This window comes from Mobula birostris, chromosome 19 (assembly GCF_030028105.1).
Source record: "Mobula birostris isolate sMobBir1 chromosome 19, sMobBir1.hap1, whole genome shotgun sequence".
NCBI lineage: Eukaryota > Metazoa > Chordata > Chondrichthyes > Myliobatiformes > Myliobatidae > Mobula > Mobula birostris.
The window spans coordinates 68,818,070-68,842,487 of NC_092388.1; the positions used below are offsets into that span (position 1 = coordinate 68,818,070).

A 24,418-nucleotide genomic window follows, 5' to 3' on the forward strand; every position below is an offset into this window, starting at 1 on the left:
CAGGGAACATTTGCATAGCATTCTGCATAGGTACATTCCATTGAGGCAGGGAAAAGATGTTTGGATAAAAGAACCATGGTGTACAAAGGATGTAGAAAATCTAGTTAAGAAGAAAAGCTTATGAAAGGTTCAAGAAACTCAGTACTCTTAGAGCTTTAGAAAATTACAAGGGTGCCAAGGAAGAAGCTCAAGAATGAAATTAGGGGAGCTGGAAGGGGCCATGAAAAGGCCTTGGTGAGCAGGATTATGGAAAACCCCGAGGCATTCGTCAAGTATGTGAAAAGCAAGAGCATGAGCTGTGTGAGAATAGGACCAATCAGGAGTGAGGATGGAAACGTGTGCATGGGGTTGGAGGAGGTAGCGGAGGTACTTAATGAATACTTTGCTTCAGTATTCACCAGGGAAAAGGACCTTGGCAATTGTGGGGATGACATACAGCAGACTGAAACACTTGAGTGTATAGACATTAAGAAAGAGAATGTGCTGGAGCTTGGTAAGGTATTAAGTTAAATAAGTCACTGGGACTGGACAAGATATATCCCAGGTTACTGTGGGAAGTAAGAGAGGAGATTGCTGAGCCTCTATAGCGATGATCTTTGCATCTTCAATAGGGATGGGAGAAGGAGGTTGAAAATGTTGTTCCCTTGTTCAAGAAAGAGAGTAGAGATAACCCAGGAAATTATAGACCAGTGAGTCTTACTTCAGTGTTGGGCAAGTTGTTGGAGAAGATCTTGAGAGGCAAGATTTATGAGCATTTGGTGAAACTTAATCTGATTAGGGATAGTCAACCTGGCTTTGTCAAGGGCAGGTCTTGTCTTAAAAACCTGATTGAACTCTTTGAGGAAAACAGATTGATGAAGGTAGAGCAGTGGATATGGATTTCAATAAGGCATTTGATAAGGTTCCCCATGCGAGTCTTATTCAGCAATTAAGGAGGCATGGGATCCAAGGAGACCTTGCTTTGTGGATCCAGAATTGTCCTGCCTACAGAGGCGAAGGGTGGATGTGTATGGATTGTATTCTGCATGGAGGATGGTAACCAGTGGTGTTCTGCAGGGATCTGTTCCAGGACAGAAAACCTCTTTGTGATTTTTATAAATAATCTGGATGATGAAGTAGAAGGGTGGATTAGTAAGTTTGCTGATGACACAAAAGTTGGCGGTGTTGTGGATAGTCTGGAGAATGCTCAGAGGTTATAGTGGGACATTGATAGGATGCAGAACTGGGCTGAGAAGTGGCAGATGGAGTTCAACCCAAGTAAATGTAGGTCAAATTTGAAGACAGAATATAATATTAATGGTAAAACACTTGGCAGTGTGGAGGATCAAGATCTTGGGGTCCATGTCGATAGGACACTCAAAGCTGCTGTGCAGGTTGACAGTGCTGTTAAGAAGATATATGGTGTGTTGGCCTTCATCAACCGCGAGATTGAGTTCAAGAGCTCTGAGGTAATGTTACAGCTATATAGACCTTGGTTAGACCCCACTTGGAGTACTATTTTCAGTTTGGGTCACCTCATTACAGGAGGGATGTGGATACTATAGAAAGAGTGCAGAGGAGATTTACAAGGATGTTGCCTTGACTGGAGAGCATGCCTTATGAGAATAGGCCTTTTCTCCTTGGAGTGATGGAGAATGAGAGGTGACTTGATATAGGTGTATAAGATAATGAGAGGCATTGATTGTGTGGATAGTCAGAGGCTTTTTCCCGGGGTTGAAATGGCTAACATGAGAGGACATAATTTTAAGCTGCTTGGAAGTAGGTACAGGGAGATGTCAGAGGTAAGTTTTTCACACAGAGAGTGGTGGGTGTGTGGAATGCACTGCCAGAGAAGGTGATAGAGGCGGATACAACAGGGTCTTTTAAGAGACTCTAAGATAGGTACATGGAGCTTAGAAAAAGAGAGGGCTATGCGCTAAGGAAATTGTAGGCAGTTTCTAGAGCAGGTTATATGGTCGGCACAACTGTGGGCCAAAGAGCCTGTATGTGCTGTAGATTTCTATGTTTCTTTTTTTTTGATTTGCAAAGCAGCTCAATTTGGAAGCAAATGTTTGTCAACTTAAGAACTGAACTTGAAAATTTTGAAAGAGACAGGATCAAAGCAGAAAAGTCATAACAATGAGGTTCTGAAACACTGGAATTCCATTCCTGAAACTTTTGACTGTCTGAAAAATCTTGCAATGGCAATATTAACAATATTTTCATTGATATATTCATGCGAGTCACAGTTTTCAGTGATAAATTTGGTCAAGTCTAACTATAGGAGCAGACTTACTGATGAAACTATTACTACATCCATAGCTCTCAAAACAACTAATACAAGCCAGATAGAAAATATTTGTCATCGCTAGTGCAGCAACAGTAGTTTCACTGAGAGTAAAGTTTGTTTATATTCCTTTCCTTGATCTTCTATCAATATGCATCAAAGCTTAAAGTTTCATGATCTGCTTGTTTTATATATAAGGTACAATAACAGTAATATTCAGGAATGATATTATTTTTCAGTTGTCTTTTTTAAAAATAATATTAATGTTTTTAAAAACGATTTTCTATAATACTTAATTTATTTCAATATATGTTATACTTTTAGTAAAACAAGACACATAAGTAAGCAACAGGGCTCATACTTTTTCCTTTAAAAAGTACATAATTATTGTTACTCACTCATTAATTAGTCATAACCTCTGTTCAAAATTACCATGATACACAAGGACATTTTTTTTAAAGTTCTCTCCAATTTCAACATGGTCTCAAAAATGTTTAACATCCATGATCTAGGATCTATTCTTCAGCTCACTGAGTGTTCTCAAATCCATGTTGCCTTACTTGAAACAAATCACATTTACACTCACTGTGGTGACCCAATATCACCCAACAAACACCATCCAGGGAGAGCCAATGTTTGCCTTTCTTATCATATTCAATGGAGCTTCCGTCCAAGCATCAGGTGATGGCCAAGTTATCAGATGCAGTTCCTGTAAAATGTTCATAGCAGGGGCCCAGACCATTCCACTTAACTGCACCATTCCCAAGTTAATCTTCAAATTCAGAGTGGATGTTATCAGTAAGTTATAGATAAATTGAAGCTATTCAAATTACATTTTGGAAAACTTTCCATTTGGTAGAATAACTTGTCTGCTTATGATTGAATGATCCCACCTATGTCAATTCTAAATCCTGACAGTCCAGTCCCATCTCTTCTAAAATATCCTGACATCAGATATTGCAGTAGAGTCAGGTGCAATAGTGCCTTCACTGGATAAGTGTACGGACAAGAAAGGTTTACAGGGATATGAATGAAACAGGACCAGCTCAGTTATGCAAAATGGTCGGTTGTCAATGAATTGGGCTGAAAGACCAATTTCCATGCTGCATAACTCTACAACCCTGCATTATTCTGTTCTTTACCCAAGACTTTTCACATGCCCAGTCTCACACCCTGGTACCACTGCTTTTTTACACCAGTGCCACACACTCACAGCTGTTTCAGTCTTTCCACTGTTCTCTGTCCCTCAATGTCCTCTTTCATCCCTCATCATTTCACGATACGGTGAGAGTAGGCCCTTCCGGCCCTTCGAGTACGCCGCCCCAGCAACCCTTCAAAATCCCCATTAACCCTAACCTGTCACAGGAAAATTTACAATGACCAATTAACCCTAACCTGTCACAGGACAAGTTACAATGACCAATTAACCTTTCCAGTATGACTTTGGGCTATGGGAGGAAACTGGAGCACCCAGGGAAACCCATGTATTCCACAGGGAACACATACAAACTCCATACAGACGCCACGGGAATCGAACTCTGAACTCCGGAATCACTCCTTATAGAAACATAGAAAACCTACAGCACAAAGCTGTGCCGAACATGTCCTTCTTCGATAAAGTAACAAGTAGACTGGAGAAAGGAGAGGCAGTGGATGTCATTTAATTGGATTTTCAGAAGGCATTTGATAAGGTGCCACACATGAGGCTGCTTAGCAAGATAAAATCTTATGGTATTACAGGAAAGGTACTGGCATGGATAGAGGAAGGGCTGACAGGCAGGAGGCAGTGAGTAGGAATAAAAAGGGCCTTTTCTGGTTGGCTGCCAGTGACTAGTTGTGTTACTCAGGGGTCAGTATTGGGACCATTACTTTTCACGTTGTTTGTCAATGATTTAGATCATGGAATTGTAGCAAAGTTTGAAGATGATATGAAGATAGATGGAGGGGTTGGTAGTGCTGAGGAAGCAATATGATTGCAGCAGGACTTAGGCACATGGGAAGAATGGGCAAAAAAGTGACAGATGTTATGGTGTCAGGAAATGAAATGTATGACAATGCATTTTGGTAAAAGGAACAATTTTGCATACTGTAGTCTAAATGGGGAGAAGTTTCAAACATCAGAGATGCAGAGGGTTCTTTGGAGTCCTCATGCAAGACACCCAGAAGGCTGATTTACAGTCTGTGGTAAAGAAGGCAAATGCAGTGTTGGCATTTATTTCAAGGGGAATAGAATATGAAAGCAAGGAGATAATGCTGAGCCTTTATAAGACACTGGTCAGTCTGCACTTGGCGAATATTGTCAACAGTTTTGGGTCCCTTATCACAGGAAAGATGTGTTGTCATTGGAGAGAGTTCAGAGGAGGTCACCGGTTAGCACATTCCTTGAATTTTTAATTAGTGCTTTGTCATAATCTGTTTTGAACCTACAATTATCCTTGTTTCACCCCATAATTATCACCTTTAGAATCTGTCCCCTTTAGCAATGTCCCCTTGGATCCCATGCCTCCTTACTTTCTCAATAAGCCTTGCATGGGGTACCCTGTCAAATGCCTTGCTGAAATCCATATACACTACATCTACTGCTCTACCTTCATCAATGTGTTTAGTCACATCCTCAAAAAATTCATTCAGGCTCGTAAGACACAACCTGCCTTTCACAAACCCATGCTGGCTATTCCCAATCATATTATGCTTCTACAAATGCTCATAAATCCTGCCTCTCAGGATCTTCACCATCATCTTACCAACCACTGAAGTAAGACTCACTGGTCTGTAATTTCCTGGGCTATCTCTACTCCCTTTCTGGAACAAGGGAACAACATCCGCAACCCTCCAAACCTCTGGACCATCTCCCATCCCCATTGATGATGTAAAGATCATCTCCAGAGTCTCAGCAATCTCCTCCCTCGCATCCCACAGTTGCCTGGGGTATATCTCGTCCGGTCCTGGTGACTTATCCAACTTGATGCTTTCCAAAAGCTCCAGTACATCCTCTTTCTTAACGTCTATATGCTTAAGCTTTTCAGTCCGCTGTAAGTCATCCCTACAATCGCCAAAATCCATTTCCGTAGTGAATATTGAAGCAAAGTATTTATTAAGTACCTCTGCTATCTCCTCCGGTTCCATACACACTTTCCCACTGTCACACTTGATAGGTCCTATTCTCTCATGTCTTATCCTCTTGCTCTTCACATACTTGTAGAATGCCTTGGGGTTTTCATTAATCCTGCCCACCAAGGCCTTCTCATAGCCACTTCTGGCTCTCCTAATTTCTTTCTTAAGCCTCTTCCTGCTGGCTTTATAATCCTCTAGATCTCTATCATTACCTACTTTTTTTTAACCTCTTGTAAGCTCTTTTGACTAGATTTACAACAGCCTTTATACACCACAGTTCCTGTACCCTACCATCCTTTCCCTGTCTCATTGGAACATACCCATGCAGAACTCCACACAAATATCCCCTGATCATTTGTGATATTTCTTCCATACGTTTCCCTGAGAACATCTGTTCCCAATTTATGCTTCCAAGTTCCTGCCTCATAGTTCCCCTTACTCCAATTAAACGTTTCCCTAACTTGTCTGTTCCTATCTTTCTCCAATGCTATGGTAAAGGAGATAGAATTGTGATCACAATCTCCAAAATGCTCTCCCACTGAGAGACCTGACACCTGACCAGGTTCATTTCCCAATACCAGATCAAGTACAGCCTCTCCTCTTGTAGGCTTATCTACATAGTGTGTCAAGAAACCTTCCTGAACACACCTAACAAACTCAACCCCATCTAAACCCCTTGCTCTAAGGACATGCCAATCGATATTTGGGAAATTAATATCTCCCACCACGACAACCCTGTTATTATTACACCTTTCCAGAATCCGTCTCCCTGTCTGGTCCTCGATATCCCTGTTACTATTGGGTGGCCGATAAAAAACACCCAGCAGAGTTATTGACCCCTTCCTGTTTTTCACTTCCACCCACAGAAACTCCATAGACATAAATCCCTCCATGTCTCCCTCCTTTTCTGCAGCCGTGACACTATCTCTGATCAACAGTGCCACACCCCCACCTCTTTTGCCTCCCTCCCTGTCCTTTCTGAAACATCTAAGGCCTGGCACTCGAAGTAACCATTCCTGCCCATGAGCCATCCAAGTCTCTGTAATGGCCACAACATCATAGCTCCAAGTACTGATCCACGCTCTAAGCTCATACGTTTTGTTCATAATACTCCTTGCATTAAAATAGACACATCTCAAACCACCGGTCTGAGCGCGTTCCTTCTCTATCACCTGCCTATCCTCCCTCTCACACTGTCTCCAAGCTTTCTCTATTTGTGAGCCAACCGCCTCTTCCTCTGTTTCTTCTGTTTGGTTCCCACCCCCAGGAATCCTAGTTTAAATTCTCCCAGTAGCCTTAGCAAATCTCCCCGCCAGGATATTGGTTCCCCTCGGATTCAAGTGCATCCCGTCCTTCTTGTACAGGTCACACCTGCCCCAAAAGAGGTCCCAATGATCCAGAAGTCTGAATCCTTGCCCCCTGCTCCAATCCCTCAGCCACACATTTATCCTCCACCTCACTCTATTCCTACACTCACTCTCATATGGCAGTTGACTACCATCCTGAGATAACTACCTTTGTGGTCCTGCTTCTCAATTTCCTTCCTGTAGTCTGCTTTCAGGACCTCCTCCCCTTTCCTACCTATGTTGTTGGTACCAATATGTACCACGACTTCTGGCCCTTCTCCTTCCCACTTCAGGACATCGTTGTTGCGATCAAAAACATCCCGGACCCTGGCACCTGGGCGGCCACCATTGTTGGAGGGAAATTGTTTAGGGTAGTGGATGGGATTCTGATCAAGTTAGATTCCCTATCCTGGATGGAGCTGAATTCCTGGAGAGTTATTTGAGCTACACCTATTCACACAGGTGGAGAGTATTCCATCACTCCGCTGACTTGTTCCTTGTGTTGGTGAAAGGCTTGTGGAGCCAAGAAGGCAGCCACTTACTGCAGAATGTTTTGTTCATATTACCACATTATTCATCTTTGCCATCCCTACTGTAAACATTCTTTATGGTAAAACATTTCTTCTGGAGCCTCATGCGACTAAAAGGCAAACAGACTTCATAAACAGTCATCAGAACTGTGATAAATGTATAATTATGCATCAAAATATTTGATAATTATAAAATTGCATATTGACTTTGTCAAATATGTTAAGGCATAACTTCATAAAATGTGAATGTAGCTTGATAACCCAAATTAACTTGCCGGTTTGTACACCCTCCCCATAGTTTCTTATCCCCTTTCTTTGCAGTCCTGAGAAAGGGTCTCAACAAGAAACTGGTTATGATTTGATGCCCACCGTAAAGTCTCTTCGAGGTCTGCCCATTGCAGCTTAAATCATCTCTTCAACAGGAATTCATTGAGATACTCCTTCACTATTCCCTTTCTGTGGTCTCTGCTACTCTCCCACTCTGTGGACACGTATCTCCAGAATTTTGCCACAGACGTTCCCTGACCTGCTGAGCACCTCCAGCATTTTGTGTTTGTTAACCCAAATTTTTAAATACTTTATGCAACCAGTTCAGGAGCTCACTAGAAGGTCAAGAATGATCATTGAACAGATTGTAAAATACATCATCAAGCACCCAAGACTTGCTCTCATCTCTTCTTCGATTTAGCAGGCTGCTTAACTTGGCTCTGCATCACATCCCATCTCAGTGCACTTGCTTCCATGTGATATTGCAGGACTCGGTACCTGGCAGCACACTTGGAGAAAGGGCTGCCAACGTTCATCACATTGCTGTTTAAGGGTGCTCAAATGCAAATCAGCTGACAAGTTTCACATTTATATAGACAGCATATTCTCAGGACTTTCATGAAGAAGGTGGAGATTGAGGGTCAGTCCAAAGTAAGGGCCAGATTAGCGTCCTTCCATTTATGTTTTAATCATTTCAGTATGCTGAAAACACTCAGTTTTCAGTTCCTGTTTTAAAGAGCACTAGCCGTTTGTTGATTACAAAGAAATGAAATATTTTTGAATGGAGTTACAGTCACACAGGACAGAGGCAAGCTCCCCAGCCCACCATGCCCATGCTAACCATCAGCTACCTCATTTCCCAGCAATAATCTACTATACCTTGGCGATTCAAGTGCATGTCTCGGTTCTCTTAAATTCTCCTCCAGACTGCAACACCCTATGGTGAAAAAAATTCCTCCTCATCTCCTCTCCAAGCCTCTTTACTCCCCACTTGAAACCCAGTTTTAATATTTATTCCTGGTGAGATGGCGGCATGTGCCAATGCAGTGGCTTCCCAGGGGACAACCAAAGGTGTTCTTTTCTTTGTAAAATTCTACTCCAGCAAAATCAGGTACTGCAAAGCTACTCCATTAATGAGCTGTTGATTGTTCTGAGTAGCTGGACTGGTGCTGGTGTCAGTGGTGGAGCTGGCAGAACTGTCAAAGTGGTGGAAGGAGATGGCCGGGATATCGGAGGAGTCTGTTTGTGCTCAGAGTTGTCCTGGCTGCAGACCCTGTTGCTGCCCGCTACCTGGAAGCATGGGAGCTGGTGCAGTATAACTGTGGGAGATTGTCTCCAACATTTCACTTGTGATTGCAAGACAGTGATTATGTAAGTTGCTGCAGGCCTGTTACCCTTGTCTGGTGGAGGGACAAATGACATGGGAGCTGTGTAGCCTCAGATATAGTGAGAACCAGGCCTCAAGCCTCGAGATTGCCTGCTGCTGCGGACCAGGTGACGCGGAAGCACTACAGCGTGGTTGAGCTCAGCCTCGCCCATTGGTATTGTCCTCCCATATTTGAGCAATGAAATTACAGGTTGGATTGTGTGTGTCTGTACACTGCCGGGAAGCTGTACCATCGATTGCTGGACATTGTCACTCAGGGTCTTGGACTATATAAGTTTTTTTTGAGTGAATATGCTTCTTTGCTCTATATTTTGAATAATATTGCTCACTACTTTTGAATGTTTGCTTGCTATTTTGAATGTTTGGCATCTTGGCCTTAGAGAAATGCTGTCTCATTCAGCTGTATCTATATATGGTTTGGATGATAATTAAACTTCATTATATAGTGCTATGCAATATTGCTGCTATGTTAAATCCCATCCAGTGCAATCCCACTTTCTCTTCATTTCCCATGTCCTACTGTCCAATACCATTTTCCTCACCCCTACAACCTTTATGATCAAATTCAGGTCCAATCCTACTCCCTCCTTATTCCCTTCAATATCCCAATTAAAGCAAATAATGCAGCATTGCGACGAATATAGGAGCACTGTAACATGCTAGCAGCCCAAACCACTTCACCGAGTACCTCTCCAATCTCCTCACATTTTTCTTTATCTAACCATCTATTTCTTTCTCCCTCATTAAATATATCTGGACCATTCAGAACTACTTCTCCCTCAATGATCTACGTTGTCAATATTCTCTGGCTTCCCTGTGCCCATCCTATCAAGATTTTGTTCTTTCTGGACAGGTATAGCTCATTATTTAATTTCTACCCCCTTCAACCAGAATCAAAGATCACTCTTGTTGTATTTCAGTGGAAAATGAGCATACAACCAAGTGGTTTACACTGATTTATTTCAGCTTTTCAGTAGACAAATAGATGTTGCAACTTCTCACACATTATATCCCAATTTTCTAAGTGTTAAAGTGTTCTTATGTCTGCATGTTTACACTGATAGGTGGAGAAATTCCCTTTCAAGTTGTATTTGACTTGGCATTTCTTCCTTCAATGGACTGATTGATACATGATACACAGAACAATTTGTTATCCTCATACATTCACAAATGAGTTGTCCTCTGGATTAATGGCAACTTATATTACCAGCAATGTGCAAACACATTGTATAAAACTGAATCAAAATATCAGTATTTACTTAAAACTTTGCACAATATGAAATAGTGAGGCATTTAAAACCCATGCAGTAATTGCCAGTTTCAAAGATGTACATTGTAGATGGAGCCTCGGACAGCAGTCCCTTCTGTCTGCAAGATGTAAAAAGGTGTCTGCAGATGGTGCACAATTTATGTGCTGAAAACGTATCTAAAACTAACAGTGCTGATGAGAATTAGTTTTTAAAGGTACCCAACATCCCCTGTGTACCTATTCAAGTAAATACACAAGTCACACAAACACTGGATTTTGTTATATTTACGAGTACTAATCTTAATCCATCTCTCACATCTACAGACTATCATTGCTACCATCCTTCAAACAAGGAACTCATAGTATCGGAAAGTAGGGCTGGCAAAACAACATTTCAAGTTAATAACAAAACCATATGCTTTAAAAATGAAATGAGTTAATCTCTCCTTAAAATACAGTGCATTGATTAAAATGATTTTGTCTGTTTTGCTGAATGTCCATAACAACTGCACAATTACATGGCAATGGGCAGCTTCAATCGTACAAAGCAGCTCCAATTCTCTGATTGTACTGTGTGATCAAGTTGTTAAGGAAGTACAGTGCAAAATTTGATCAACCTGTCTTGATTAAAAGGTTATTTGAAAATATTCATTTCAATGTGAGTGCACGTCTTAAATCGGAAAACTTCCCTAATATATACAAACAGTATGTATAGATAGGATCTTAAATTAAATTAGATGCTTACACTGAAGTTAGGGCCATAAATCTATGTACATATTATACAAAGTTTGTTCTAATCCTAAGAGGCACTAAGTCAATGTGTCAAACACTGAGAGTGAATATAATAGTAACGGCTCAATCCTTTCATTGCCGGTCAGTCTGATTAGGTAACTTCGCTCCCATTAGAATTCCTGAAGCCATTGAAGCAGGTCCTTTCATCTGCATGCTGGCTCCCACCATGGTGGGAAAGCTACGGTTCCGCCGGATGCCAGTGTTTAGCTGGAGTCCTCCAATTGCACTTCGGACCACTTGTGGGCAGCCTAATGCAAGGCCATCACCAGCCACAGCGCCCTGGGCAAAAGCAGTCATTGAACCTTGGCCCCTATTGAGAAGGGGTCCCTGATCCTCGCTCATTGAGGAATCTTGCACGGGTGTTACACCGGGCTGCATGACTTTGGCAATTCCGAGCCTCTTCACCTTGTCAACCAAGTTGATTCTGGAGATGCTGACGTCTGTCTGGCTCTCAGTGTGCTTTGTTAGCCTGTCACCTCTCATCTCTTTCAGCATGGTACTAGCTGGTTTGGAGGCCAGGAAAGTGTCAGAGTGACTACAAGAGCCTTTGAATTCGGGCGAGGGGCACATGGGATGCAGTGGAGAATTAGGAGGGGTGGATGGTAGATTTGTTGGCCTGGGAGTGTAGAGGTTATTGCTGGTGCTGAAGCCCATTCTGCCCCAGCTCAGTGGGTTGTACACAGCTGCAGAGATTCCTCGCTCCTTCAGCAACCTCACCAGCCCCAGGGAGGTGCTCATGGTGGTAGTTGCTTCCCGTAGGTTAGTGAAGGACTCTGCCAAGCTCAGGCGACGGGGAGTGCATGGGGTGCCAACTGGAGTCGATTTCAGGTTACCCAAATTCCCACAGGCTGCGGCAAGTGCAGAGCCAAGGCTGGGAAAAGAGAGAACAGAATCATAATCAAAAAGGGTTTTCACAGTTCTGAAGCAAGTAGCTGAAAAAGGCAGTTCCTGTAACATGCACCACTCAACAATAACATCTCAGTTTTTTAAAATTAGTGCATAGGACTTTTAAATTCCTCAAAATTAAATGTAGCAATCACCTCAGCAAACCAGATTAATCTCAAAACTACACATAGCGAAACAGCTTAAAGAATTACCTGTACTGTGGGCTGGCTTCACTCAGAAGAGAGTAACTACAAGACAGCACTTCTGACAGATGTTAGAAACCAGAGCGTGTAACGACACAAGAAAGCAAATCACAGATTTCAATGCAGCCTCAGAAGTGAAGATGAATTTGAGAGAGAAGTATTTCAAGGGAAAGGAAACTGCTCAGGGCCGATTTGTAACATTTATCCCAACTAATGGTAATTAGCTGCAACTGTGGACTCTCAGCAGTTCGATCATGGGGGGTGGGTGCGGGCTGGAGGCTGAGATGATGCAAGATCTTTGTATGGTGGGAGAGAATAGGAGTGGAAACAGAACAGAAAAAAACAGACTGGCTCAGTAAGACAGTAGAATATTTAATTTTGTCATTTCGAATTTAAGGGTGATGATCAGGTGATTTGCTGCTTCGCAAGGTTTATGAAAAGCAAAAAAAAAGCTCTTTCACTAATCGATAAACCTCAAAACTTGAGTGAGTGGGGAAGTTTTGAGCAACAAGGTACCATTTAGAAATCACTACTAGAACAAGTATATTTCTTAGGGATGGATGCAGCTGCAGGATTCATAATTACAAACGACTAGCTGGCAGTAATTGTTAATTAAAGGATAGAAATCGAAGAATTAAAGCAAAGCCACCTATGGGAAGTACCCTTATATGTGGTGTAAATGTGCTCTATAACAGATCCAAGTCCTTGGCAACAAATTCTAATTTAACAAGCCTCAATTATCACTTCTAAAAGGACAAAAGGATCTTAGCATAATTCTACCAGATGAAGTCATGAGGTTAGTGAGTCTGAGGTATATATAAATCTCTATTGTTAGCTCCAAGCTAATGGGCAATAGTGCTGGATAGTGCTTTTGGGAGCTTGCACTATTAACCAAGTCAGAGTGTTTAAATCCTACTACTGCAACTGTGGAACATGCAATCGGTTAGTAAAATATCAGGAATTAAAAAAGCAAGTCTCATAAATTGCAATTATGAAACAACCAAATTGTTGTGAAGCCCAAACTAGTTTACTAATGCCCTTCAGAGGAGAAGGAAATCTGCTGAGCTGCCCTGGCCTATACTGCCTGTGAATCCAGACTCGCAGCAATGTGATTGAAGGTTCACTAACACCTGAACAATCCCAAAGGAATTAAGTCAGTATCAGATTTATTATCAGAAGTTTATAGGACATGAATTTTCAAGTACGTGCCAAATAAAGTTAAGAGTGGAAAATAACTTGATTCAGGGCTTTGCTTCCTTAAAACAAAATCTGCACTAGAAAATAAAATTGAAATGAAAAAAGATACCTTGAGTTCACTGTCAATACTGTGGGAATTATCAACATTCCAACAGTAATTATTGCCACTTGCTTACTGTGCTACTGCAAACCATAAGGAGAAAGAATGATTAAAAGTTCAGTTGTAACCCCCAAAACAAAGCAAAAATAAAGTTAAAAATGAATTGAAGAACTGATTTCTTAACTATTTTCAATATAATATTCCATTTTTATGTGATGACAAAAATCTTATAAAACGTGAGCTTTTTTTTAGGCTCTTGGACATTGAATTGATCAAAGCAATGGAGTATCTGAGCAAAGGAATGGAACATTTGGAAATGTGGTTGTTTGGTGCTAACGTCAAGCATTATAGAACTAATCATCCAAACCCACAAATCCCACTCTAGCAACAGGGGAATCAAATTTGGTCTGTTAACTGGAATAATTTAAGAAAAGCTGCTATCAAGAGCAGCAAACTCAGAACCGGCTGAGAGTCATTAAAATATACCAACTGTTTGACAAACTTCTTCCAGAGACAAAAACATATCTGGCCCATGTGATCCTTAGCTACACAATGAGAAGGCAGCTGACAACCACCTTCCTGGAGGGTGCTATTGACAGGCAATAAATGCTGGCTTTTGTCACAAAGTCCAGGTTAGGCTTGCATCGTAAAACAAACACTCATCTAAATCCTCTGCTCAAGTACATAATCATACCAATCTTAGATTGATAATTTGAATTTGCAACTATTGCTTCTCTGAGAAAGACCTCTAAATTTACACCATCTTCGAAGAAAACATTTCATATTCAGTCAATATCACTGGGGAAAAATATACCAGTGTCCAAATCAACTTGAAACTAACTTTTGGAAGTTGAAGGGAACATTCACTGGGCAAGGATAATAATGGTCTCTACGGTTGTTTCCAAATGTCAAAACATCAACAATTTCATAAAATTCTACAACTACAAAGAAAAATTATTCCCAGCAATTCCATGCTTTGCCAATTAACAAATAAAAGAATCTGATTGGCATCTGGTTGAGGGTGAACATGCAACTAGAAATATCAAAGAAATAAGCTGGTGGAGGAACTCAGCCGGTCAGGCAATCCAGATGAAATATTGTCACCCAAAACATCAACTGTCTATTTCCCTCCACAGATACAGAGCAACCTGCTGAGTTCCTCCAGCATCTTGTTCTTTGCTTCAGGTTCCAACATCAGAAATCTGAGCAAGATGATCAACCAGACTATATGGGTCTCATGCTATTGGAGTTTGATTGATGTTCTGTCAAACTGTGGGCTAACAAACAAAGAGCAGTGAGTATTCTGGAGTTCTGTGCCATCAGCATCTTCAAAGAATTGGGAATATTTTTATGGAGCTTTTCTGCATAATATTAAATGGTTGAGGTAAATTATAAAACTGTGTACTCTGTCTGTAGTCTGTGCAAGATGAAGCAAAGATTTTTTCCCTGTACCATTGCTTTCTTATGTTTTTATTTTAATTAAAGTTAGTTTAATTAATTAGTGGAAAAAGCACCCATGTGCCAGATTAGTGCAAGTAATCGTAAATTATCCGCATCTGTCACTTGGATGCACTGTTAACCAGGTACTCGCAAAGCTAGCTCAGCAAAGAGCTACATTCAATGGACAGAGACTCACATCCAGTTCTTCCAGTTTCTTATGGCCAATGGTTTTCAGACATCAGCTCTGTATCACAAACTAACCACGTAACAAAACCTTGTTGAACAGCAAGCAACTACAGTTAGCTGGAACAGGATTAGACGTAGTTGAATACTATTTGGTTAAATTTGCTAAACCATTCACATTCCAGCATTCCTCTTATCTAGTCTGGCCAGGTCAGCTTTGGACACTGGCTGGTACCTCACCCCAATGGTCAATCTTTGCCCTGTAATTCCTCAGGCACGATGACAAAGTGCAATTCCGTCATCCACATTCTCTGACCTGTGGGAAACCATTTGCTGTTAAGAGCTGTTCATTGCATTTTACATCAACCAGTTTTGTGGTTCAAAGACAAAAAGAGTTTTAACCTGAAGCATAGGATAGGTTTTTCCATCTTGTTCTATATCAAGCTAAAAAGTCTAATTTGATAAATTTTGGTCTGCAACAGAATTCCTGGACAAAGATGTGAACTCTGTAATTTATTAATGTCAGATGACTGAAGTAGACCAAATCATAAAGGAAATCATAATCTAATCTAATAAAAAAAAATGGGCTTGTTCTTTAGAATTCAATTCCAGGTTTTAAATGTTCATACAGTTCTTAAAACAAAAAAGCTTCCATAAGGTTTGAAGTTCTCATCCCCCCTTAATTTCTGTGTCAAACAAATCAGAAGCAACAACGATTAATAAAATTTATATTTTACTCATCTGTGCCAAAGTTATCGGAACTCAAGTCAGGTGGACAGATTTTCAATTTGAATGGTATCCTTAGTACTGAGGGTAGATCTGGACAGTCACAGTGAGGTACAAAAAAAGTTAAGAGCTTACTAAGCCAAATAAATATAATCTACTTTCTTTGCACTTCACACATTCACCCTGTTGTTTCTCATTCCACCTGACTTTGCTTCTCTCATTCAAACTTGACCAACAGTAGCAACATTACATGAGGGAGACAAGAGACTAACACCACAGCATCCCCACGTCACTAGAAAACAGCAACAATAAATTGTTCCACTCCAAGTGTACCCAGAGGGAATGAGATAGGGATAGACTGAAATTGGCTTATCACTCCACTGCTCTGTCTAGACAGAGTCTGCACTTACCTCGAAGTGACTTGTGTGAGTTCATCAGTGGGGTGAAGGATACGGCAAGTAGTGAAGGTGAAGGTGGAGCTGGTGTGTGACATACATTTACCGGGATAGTGAACTGAAGAAAAGGAGAGAGAGGAAAGAACAGCAAAAAACACACTTATCAGTAGCAATTGCAGCAATTCAGAAAAGCCAAGAATCAGTTCCTGATGAAGTGCTAGACTCCAGCCCTTTCCAACTGCAGTCCAAACTCCTGTGCCAAAATGTCTGGTAATCTTAAACCACATTAATCTTATCATCGATTTTTTGCAACCTTGGATTTTTTTTTCCTGAAGGATTTATGGTCTGCCTGGGTTGGAAAGGGTGAGGAGCAATCATTTTAAAAATTCATTTTATTTATTTGAGACATCAAACCAATAGGCATGAAACAGCAGGGAAGTTTGATTACTACACTGGAACCAGGTTGAAGCTAATTAAATTACACCCCGATTACATTATTTCACCCAACAAAAATCAGCTCCAGGGTTCATGCACAAAAGAGATAGAACTCCCCCATAACCCACACCTGAGTGCTGACAGACAGTGAAAGAAAATGGAGCAGACGACACATGAAATGGGAACACAAGAAAATAGTGCAAAGACACAATGGATTGAATATTTGGGGAAGCAGGGACTGTGAAATTGAAATAATATTAATAATAACCAACGACTAATAAGAGTAAGGTCTGGGTGGCCTCACCCCACAGCACCTTCCAGTCTCAACCCTGGAGCACTGGGAGCACCTCTGAGTCCCAGCACCGGGGGCAGCTTTACAGAATGACACCTGAACCTAATTAAAAGGAGAAATTACACAAGCTAGGAATTTATGTTAAGGGTTAATTTGACTCAGGTTTTTATGATGTGAAAATGATATTGTTCAGAGAAATTATTTCTATTCATTTTTATTTGTTAATTTAGCAATACAACGCGGTTTTGGCCCTTCAAGCCACGTCACCCCAGCAACCCCCAACAACCTCGATTTAACCCTAACCTAATCATGAGGTAATTTACAATAATCAATTAACTTACCCAGCATGTCTTTGGACTGTGGGAGGAAACCAGAGCCCTCGGGGGAAACCAAAGTATTCCATGAGGAGCACATACAGACTGCCCTGCAATTGCACTCTGAGCTCCAACACCCCTGGCTGTATTATCATTGTACTAGTCAGTACAGTACATGGTGTCCTGGATGGACAAATCCAGACAAGAGAGGCAGTCTAAATGCTGGAGCCACACTCTTAGAAATGTGGTTCAGAAACTTCAGACACATAGTGGATGGCAAAGGTTCAGAACTCACTTTTATGAGAACCAATTGCTAAATCTGAGGTTTAGCAAATTTTAGTTAACCAGAGACAGTGAGGAATAACAGGAAAATATTGGTGTACAGAGTTGGTCTGACATCATCTCAACAATGGAATAGACTCCAGTGGTTTTCTCCTGTTCCTTACTCACAATAGAATTTGTTATAAAGTTATAACAATTGCTATAATTTTTTGCTCATTTATAGGATTAACTCAAACTGTTTTTTTTAGATAAAGTTCATTTAGTGATAAATGCCTTTCAATCATGCTATGGAAAGACTACAAGGGAGAGCAAATGATTACAGGTTAGAGTAATGCAAGTCAGCGTGTGGCTAAATTACATAGCCCAGGTACAATTCCAAGATATGTCAGTCTTACTTAGAGCAGTACTGGAAAGATCCCCAGGCTGTGAGTGGGGGAGGAAGTGGGTAAGACATTAGATCCGTACACTAATGCAGCCACTCAAAGTCAGTGCCTTCAGCTTATCAGAAGGTAAATGAGAGGAGAAGCGTAACACAGCTTCTGGGAAGTGCCTTCAAAATTATTACACTCTTCTGCTACTTACCACACCAAAAGATCTCTTAAAATGTCAAACACATAGATTACAATAATGCGATGGTAAGTCATCCACTGTTGAGCACGGCAGTGAAATCATTATTCTTGTGACAAACTCCTAAATTCAAGCATAAAGCTTAAAATGTAGTTGCACATTGAGAGCATCCTGTCTGGCTGCATCACTGCCGGGTATGGGAACTGTACCTCTCTTAATCACAGGACTCTGCAGAGAGTGGTGCGGACAGCCCAGCACATCTGTAGTTGTGAACTTCCCGTGATTCAGGACATTTACCAGGACAGGTGTGTAAAAAGGGCCCGTAGAATCATTGGGGACCCAAGTCACCCCAACCACAATCTATTCCAGCTGCTACCATCCAGGAAACGGTACCACAGCATAAAAGCCAGGACCAACAGGCTCCAGGACAGCTTCTTCCACCAGGGCATCAGACAGATGAACTCATGCTGATTTATTACATTGACTGTTCTATTTATTATAAATAATAAATTACTATGATTGTACATGGCACATTTAGATAGAGACGTAACGTAAAGATATTTACTCATGTATGTGAAGGATGTAAGAAATAAAGTCAATTCAATTCAATTAACCAACTGAATGGACAAAGCATATCATTTGAAGACTAAGTGTAGAACAATATCAAGTGACAAGTAAAAAATTGGTTTGCCCTTGGCATTCCAGTACCCAAAATGAGAACAGAGAATGCTAGAAACACTCAGTAAGTCAGGCAGAAACCAGGGAGAGAAGCAGAGTGAATTGTTTTTCTCTCAATGGGAGCTGCCTGATCTACTGAGTACTTCCAGTATTTATGTCAGATATCCATCGAGTGTAGTCTTATGCTTTTGCTCTTGAAGTCCGTTAATCCACAATGCTTAAACAAAGGCCACTGAATAGGCACCACGTGTAGATCCTAGGGATAGTTATTAATTGAGAGATTCGCATTTCATTCTATATAGGAGATGCAAGCATGTCCTAGTTTCAGGCATCAGCTAGTCTCCAAACAGACACAACCTTCTAAGCCAAGAGCTCCCAACCTTCTTTTATGCGATGGACCATTAAGCAAGGGGTCTCCCGCTCTAAGCTGAGTTACCACACTCTGAACTCACGATTCATTACTGACCTACCTAAAGTTCACCCCTACCTAAAGCTACCTACGACTGAAGACATACCCAGCAAATATCCCAATCCACCCCACAGTGAAAAACTAATCTGATCAAAAAACCAGAGGTAGGTGATCAAGGCAAAATGTAAATGAATTTGTGCTTCTGAAGAGGTCCAAATGAGCACTTTAAACAAGGAAAGTGGAGAGGCATTTCCAGTTGAAACATGGTTTCTCAGCTAACATTACTGTTTAAATCAGAAGCAATCCTGACCACAAATCATTTAACAAGACATGACAGTGGATCTGACATAATTCAATGTGAACCAAACATTTAGCGTCCTGTCAAATGGAAATCTCACGTGACAGGAGATGCTGCCTCACCAGAAGCCTCATCCCCTTCGGTTGACTCCTGCGGCTCCGCTGCGTTTGGTTGACACTGCATCACTAACGTCTCGCTGCGTGATACTGGCACTTTTGTATTCGACCTCTCACCTGAGGTCTCCCTGTGCTGCACCGGGGTTGAGGTAGCGAGCCCCCGGAAAGAACGGGCACCTGGCTCATCTTCCTCATAGTCTGTCAAGTGGTACACTTGCTCAGTATCCAGCTCCAGTGGTCTGAAGCCCTTGGTAACAACACCTGGCCGGGGGTCCAAAATCCCTCCTAGGTTTGGCTGGGCCAGTTGCTGCCAATGGTGCAAGGTCGCTGAACCTGTTAAAATTCATCAAACATAATGCCACATGAGATTGCTGTTAAAAATTAATTACAAATCAGCAGAATAATTAATCTATCAATAATTGAAAGCAACAATAGTTAACAATGCAATGGTAACATGCATTCATACTAATTATACTTGAGACTGTAATTGTCAAGTAGAACAGTTTTTAGTTCATTCTCAGGGTCTAGGCATTGCCCATTCCTTGTTGTCCTTGCGAAGGTGGGAGTGAGCTGCCTTGAAATGTTACTATCCTTCTGATCACGGTGTTTACTTTTTACAGAGCTGTTTACTTTTGGATCTGTTAGTTGAGTAACAATGTCATTTTAAGCATGTGGTGTGGGTTGTGGTAAAATATAAGAGATGTGTAAATCAAATTTACATAAAATTTTCCTTTGCAAACAGAAATCTTTAGTCCCTGAAAACCATACTATTAGAGTCCGTGTCAGGCATTTTTCCACCTCTGGATGCAGCAGGCAAGTAATGTGCAAGTCTGAAAAGAATATAAATCCACCCTCAACCTTACACCCATTTGCTGCTCTTTTCGTGGTGACTGTCACTGTAGTATCCTTCCTTCCCCATGAGTGCCAAAGGAATGCTGGTGTCTCACACAAATATTCAACCCTCTGACGTGAACCTGAGCATTTCCACTGACAGCTGTAACCAACAGGATAACAATGGGGAGTGGGAGTCCTTGCTCAAAAAGCACACACATTGCAGCACTTTGATTTCTGTTGCGGCACAGCAGGCTAAGTCAGGATAAAACAGGGAAAGAACTTGTGGCTTTACTGCTGTGGTGGGTTGATACGTACCAAAGTTATGTATTCAACATCCAAAAAATCCATCATAAAGTTCAACAGGTACCAGTGAAAAATACTTTACACATTAGCAGTGGGCAACCATGTAATTCTTAATGTGATTGCAGTTGAATTGGTAACATGAAGTCATTTTGGCAATTGTTGCTATATTTATTGCTGTAATGATTATTATTATTGACACTGTGAGCTACAGGCAAGGGATTTCACTGCACCCTGGTGTTCATCGCACTAAACTAATCCGAATCTAACCCAGAATTGTGCGGACATTGGGGAGGGTTCAAAGGAGGAGCACGAAATGATTCAGTGATTGAAAGGGTTGTCATATGAAGAATGTTTGATGGCTCTGGGCCTATACTTACTGGATATTCAAAACAATGAAGGGAGGGGGGTTTCATTGAAGCTTATTGAATGTTGAAAGGCCTCAATAGAGTGGATGTGGAGAGGATGCTTCCGATAGTGGGGGAGTCTAAGACCAGAGATCATAGCCTCAGAATAGAGGAACATCCTTTTAGAATGAAGATGAGGAGGAACTTGTTTAGCCAGAGGATGGTGAATCTGTGGAATTCATTGCCACAGTCGGCAGTGGAGGCCAGGTCGTTGGGTATATTTAAGGAAGAGGTTGACAGATTTTTGATTAGTCAGGGCATTAAGAGATACAGGGAGAAGGTAGGAGATTAGGGCTGAGAGGGAAAATGGATCAGCCATGATGAAATGGCCGAGCAGGTTCAATGGGCCAAATGGCCTAATTCTGATCCTCTATCTTACAGTTTTAGGAAATAGTATTTTGCCAACTGTTATCATTTATAAATTAGCTCTCAGTAATCAGAATTCATGTTTACATCATAGGCTCAAGAAATTCTGCTGACGTTTGAAATCCAGAGCAACACACACAAAAATGCTGGAGAAACTGAAGCTGTTACTTCCTCTCCATATATGCTGCCTGATCTGATGTGTGGGTGGGTGCATGTGTTCATGTTCAAATCTTCCACTGCAAAGGAAAATCAGTCCCTCAAAACAACGTAGGTTATGGTCATCATTATAAATAACTAATGAGTTTTCACATGAACAACGGACACAAGTTGGCCCTATTAAGGTACATCGTGGGGGCAATTTGTCATTTGTGTTTTAGTTTTGCAATGTGATTTTAGTAAAGAATAAAAAGTTCAAGGTTTACGACCAGAAGCCAATGATAAAGAACAAAACAAATGGAGAAGAAAAATGAAAACTCCGACAGAAACCGATGCAGAAGCAGAAATGAAAGGAAATCCTTATATGAAACAAGAACAATGAATTAGGGATATCATGCTTCACATCTGAAAGGTAATTGAAAAAGGTGAAGCAAATTAAACTAAGTTGTTTCTCTAATAATATTAAAGGTAGTTTATGAAATAAATAAGCTGATTATTTAGATGCCAGAAGGAAATTAAATTGAAAAACTGGTCTGGACTAAGATGCAGAATATTCCTTCATATTTCATCTAACATGGACTAAATTTCCTTTCCCATTTATGAACTTGATAGTCTGTTAGTGAGGAGCACAACTGCTATTTTAACAAAATGGCAATGACAATTTCATTAACATGACAATGCTTACTCCCTGGCTCAGTATGAAAGACAAGGATGTAAAGAGGATATTGCCTCACATCACCTTCCAAGGGCTTTACAATTTGTAGTTTCTCTGGCAGGTATGAGCGGCTGCAGAAAGACATCCCTGAAAAGCCGGTGAAATCGGAGATCCCAGAGAGGTTGGTGCCCAGGGACATAATGCTTTCTGTGGGTGTGGCAGAGCCACCTGACAGTTCCCCTTTCTCCGCCAGCTCCTGCAACTTCCTCTCACGCTCGTCCTCAAAAAACTTCCTTTCACACAGGTAGTTCTCCCTGCGGAGGGACAGGCGCCGGAGAGCTGCTTGCAGATCCCTGGAGCCCGGCGTCCCCGGCTGGCCCAGCTTCTTGTGGCTATCTTCACCCCTGCAAATGGAAGAGTAAAGCAAAACCACCAGAATCAGTACTTATGCAGGCACTCGAGCCAGCATCTGCTGGAAGACCCAAACCGCTTGTTGGAACTCTACACTGTCAGAGGGGTGACTTTTCCGATAAGACGCTATCATTTTTTGGGGAAGAGATATTAGGGGCTTGTTCAAGCCTTGTGTATTCTCAAACAGCATTTCCAAACACAGATTATGTGTGGATGGAAGTTTCAACAAAGGCACTGCAGCCAGAAAGCCACGTGGCACCAACAGTCCAATCAAAATCTGTACCACCAGGAGCGCGGTGTGGGGAATAGCATCACCCCTTGCGCTGACATGAACTGCTCCAGCAGCCAGAGTGACTCCAATTAATGCAGAACAACTCTGAAATGCAATCATTAAGTTTTACTCTCAGAAACAAAGACAATTTCTCAGTGGAGTTAAAAGAGTGTTCTGCAATGGAATCTTTGAAGAGGTTTCAGTAATGGTGCCATGTAACTGCTGGATTGTCATACACTAATGAACATTATCCACCGACATCCTTCAATGGTTTAACCCTGCTAACCTTGCCAGCAGTGCCCACATCCCGTATATGCAGAAATGAAAAATAAATCTTCCGGAATAAACAGTAATCTGGTTCTTTCTTCAAAATTATTTTAATGGAAATGATAACATCAAGGTCAGAGCTCACTTATATATTATATTACCTTCCAGCACACCAGCTGGCCTTCTGCCACTGAGATCTTTCCCCGAAGTCCTCTCTCTCCACTTATTATCCTTTAAACTATTTTCTTTCACTCTTTGATCAACTCCCTTCTACTTCTCACACCACCCTTGCAAACTTACAGCAGCCAAGGTCAGGACTGAACCTGAGTTGCGGGAACTGTGAGGCAACAGCACTGGCTGCTGCACTGGTGCGCCTCCTTACCCAATGTCAGATGATTCCGTCTCCAGGATAATGCTGTTGGTCTTGTTATCAATGATAATGTTGCTGACGTCACTTCCGTAGTAGCTGGACCGTGGTGTGCTGATACAGCTGGAGAAGGCAGAGTTCATTCCCGAGGATTGGTTTGACCCTGGGATGTTCAATGGAGATGGACCTTGTGACCTCTGCTTCACAACTTGGTTCACCGTGCGCACCGTCTCAAACACTCGCTTCTGCTGATGCCTGGAGGAAAGGGTCAAGAAACACACTTTTTCAAACACTGGTAGCAGATGGGTATGACGGCAGGACTTGCATCATGATAAACAGTGCAGTCATCGAGCATCAAGATAAGGTTATTCTAAAATTTCACTATCATTACTTGTATCTGTGCACATTAGCAACAAAAGAAATAAGAGCAAGAGCTACCATTCTGCCTGAGCACCAACTCTGATATTCATCAAAATTGTGCCTGATCTTCTGAAGCCAGACAATCTTCTAGCACCATATCCAGTTGCAAGAAAAGTTTGTGAGCCCTTTGCAATTACCTGGTTTTCTGAATTAATTACGCATAAATTGTGATCTGATCTTCATCTAAGTCACAAAAATAGTCAAACACAATCTGTCTAAACTAATAACACACAAACAATTGCACTTCTCGTCAATACTGAGTACGCCATTTAAACAATCACAGTCTGGGTTCGAAAAAGTACGTGAACCTCTGGGATAATGCCTTCAACAAAAGCTAATTGGAGTCAGGTGTTCTAATCAATGAGTTGCAATTGGAGATGTGGGTTGTAGAGGTGCCCTGCCCTATAAAAGGGACACAAAGTCAGGTAACTGACAGAACCTGCTCTTCTCAAGAAAGATCCGTGTATGTACACCACGCCTCAATCAAAACAAC

The 24,418-nt window shown here is 41.4% G+C and overlaps 1 protein-coding gene across 8 annotated transcripts in view; it reads right to left on the minus strand.

Moving 5' to 3' along the window:
• Nucleotides 1–9,853: 9,853 nt before the first annotated feature.
• Nucleotides 9,854–24,418, minus strand: part of trak1a (trafficking protein, kinesin binding 1a) — a 261,339-nt gene continuing 246,774 nt past the window's right edge. For 3 of the 8 annotated variants that reach the window (XM_072283783.1, XM_072283779.1, XM_072283780.1), the window contains 5 exons: nucleotides 23,521–23,760; nucleotides 22,274–22,593; nucleotides 19,478–19,804; nucleotides 16,096–16,198; nucleotides 9,854–11,822 (listed from right to left, as the gene is read on the minus strand). In XM_072283783.1, the coding sequence (XP_072139884.1) occupies nucleotides 11,024–11,822; nucleotides 16,096–16,198; nucleotides 19,478–19,804; nucleotides 22,274–22,593; nucleotides 23,521–23,760 (1,789 nt within the window). In that variant the 3' untranslated portion in view covers nucleotides 9,854–11,023. Of the gene's footprint in view, nucleotides 11,823–13,345; nucleotides 13,420–15,199; nucleotides 15,276–16,095; nucleotides 16,199–19,477; nucleotides 19,805–22,273; nucleotides 22,594–23,520; nucleotides 23,761–24,418 lie in introns of all 8 variants that reach the window. The other 5 variants (XM_072283784.1, XM_072283785.1, XM_072283781.1 and 2 more) reach the window with 5 other exon arrangements.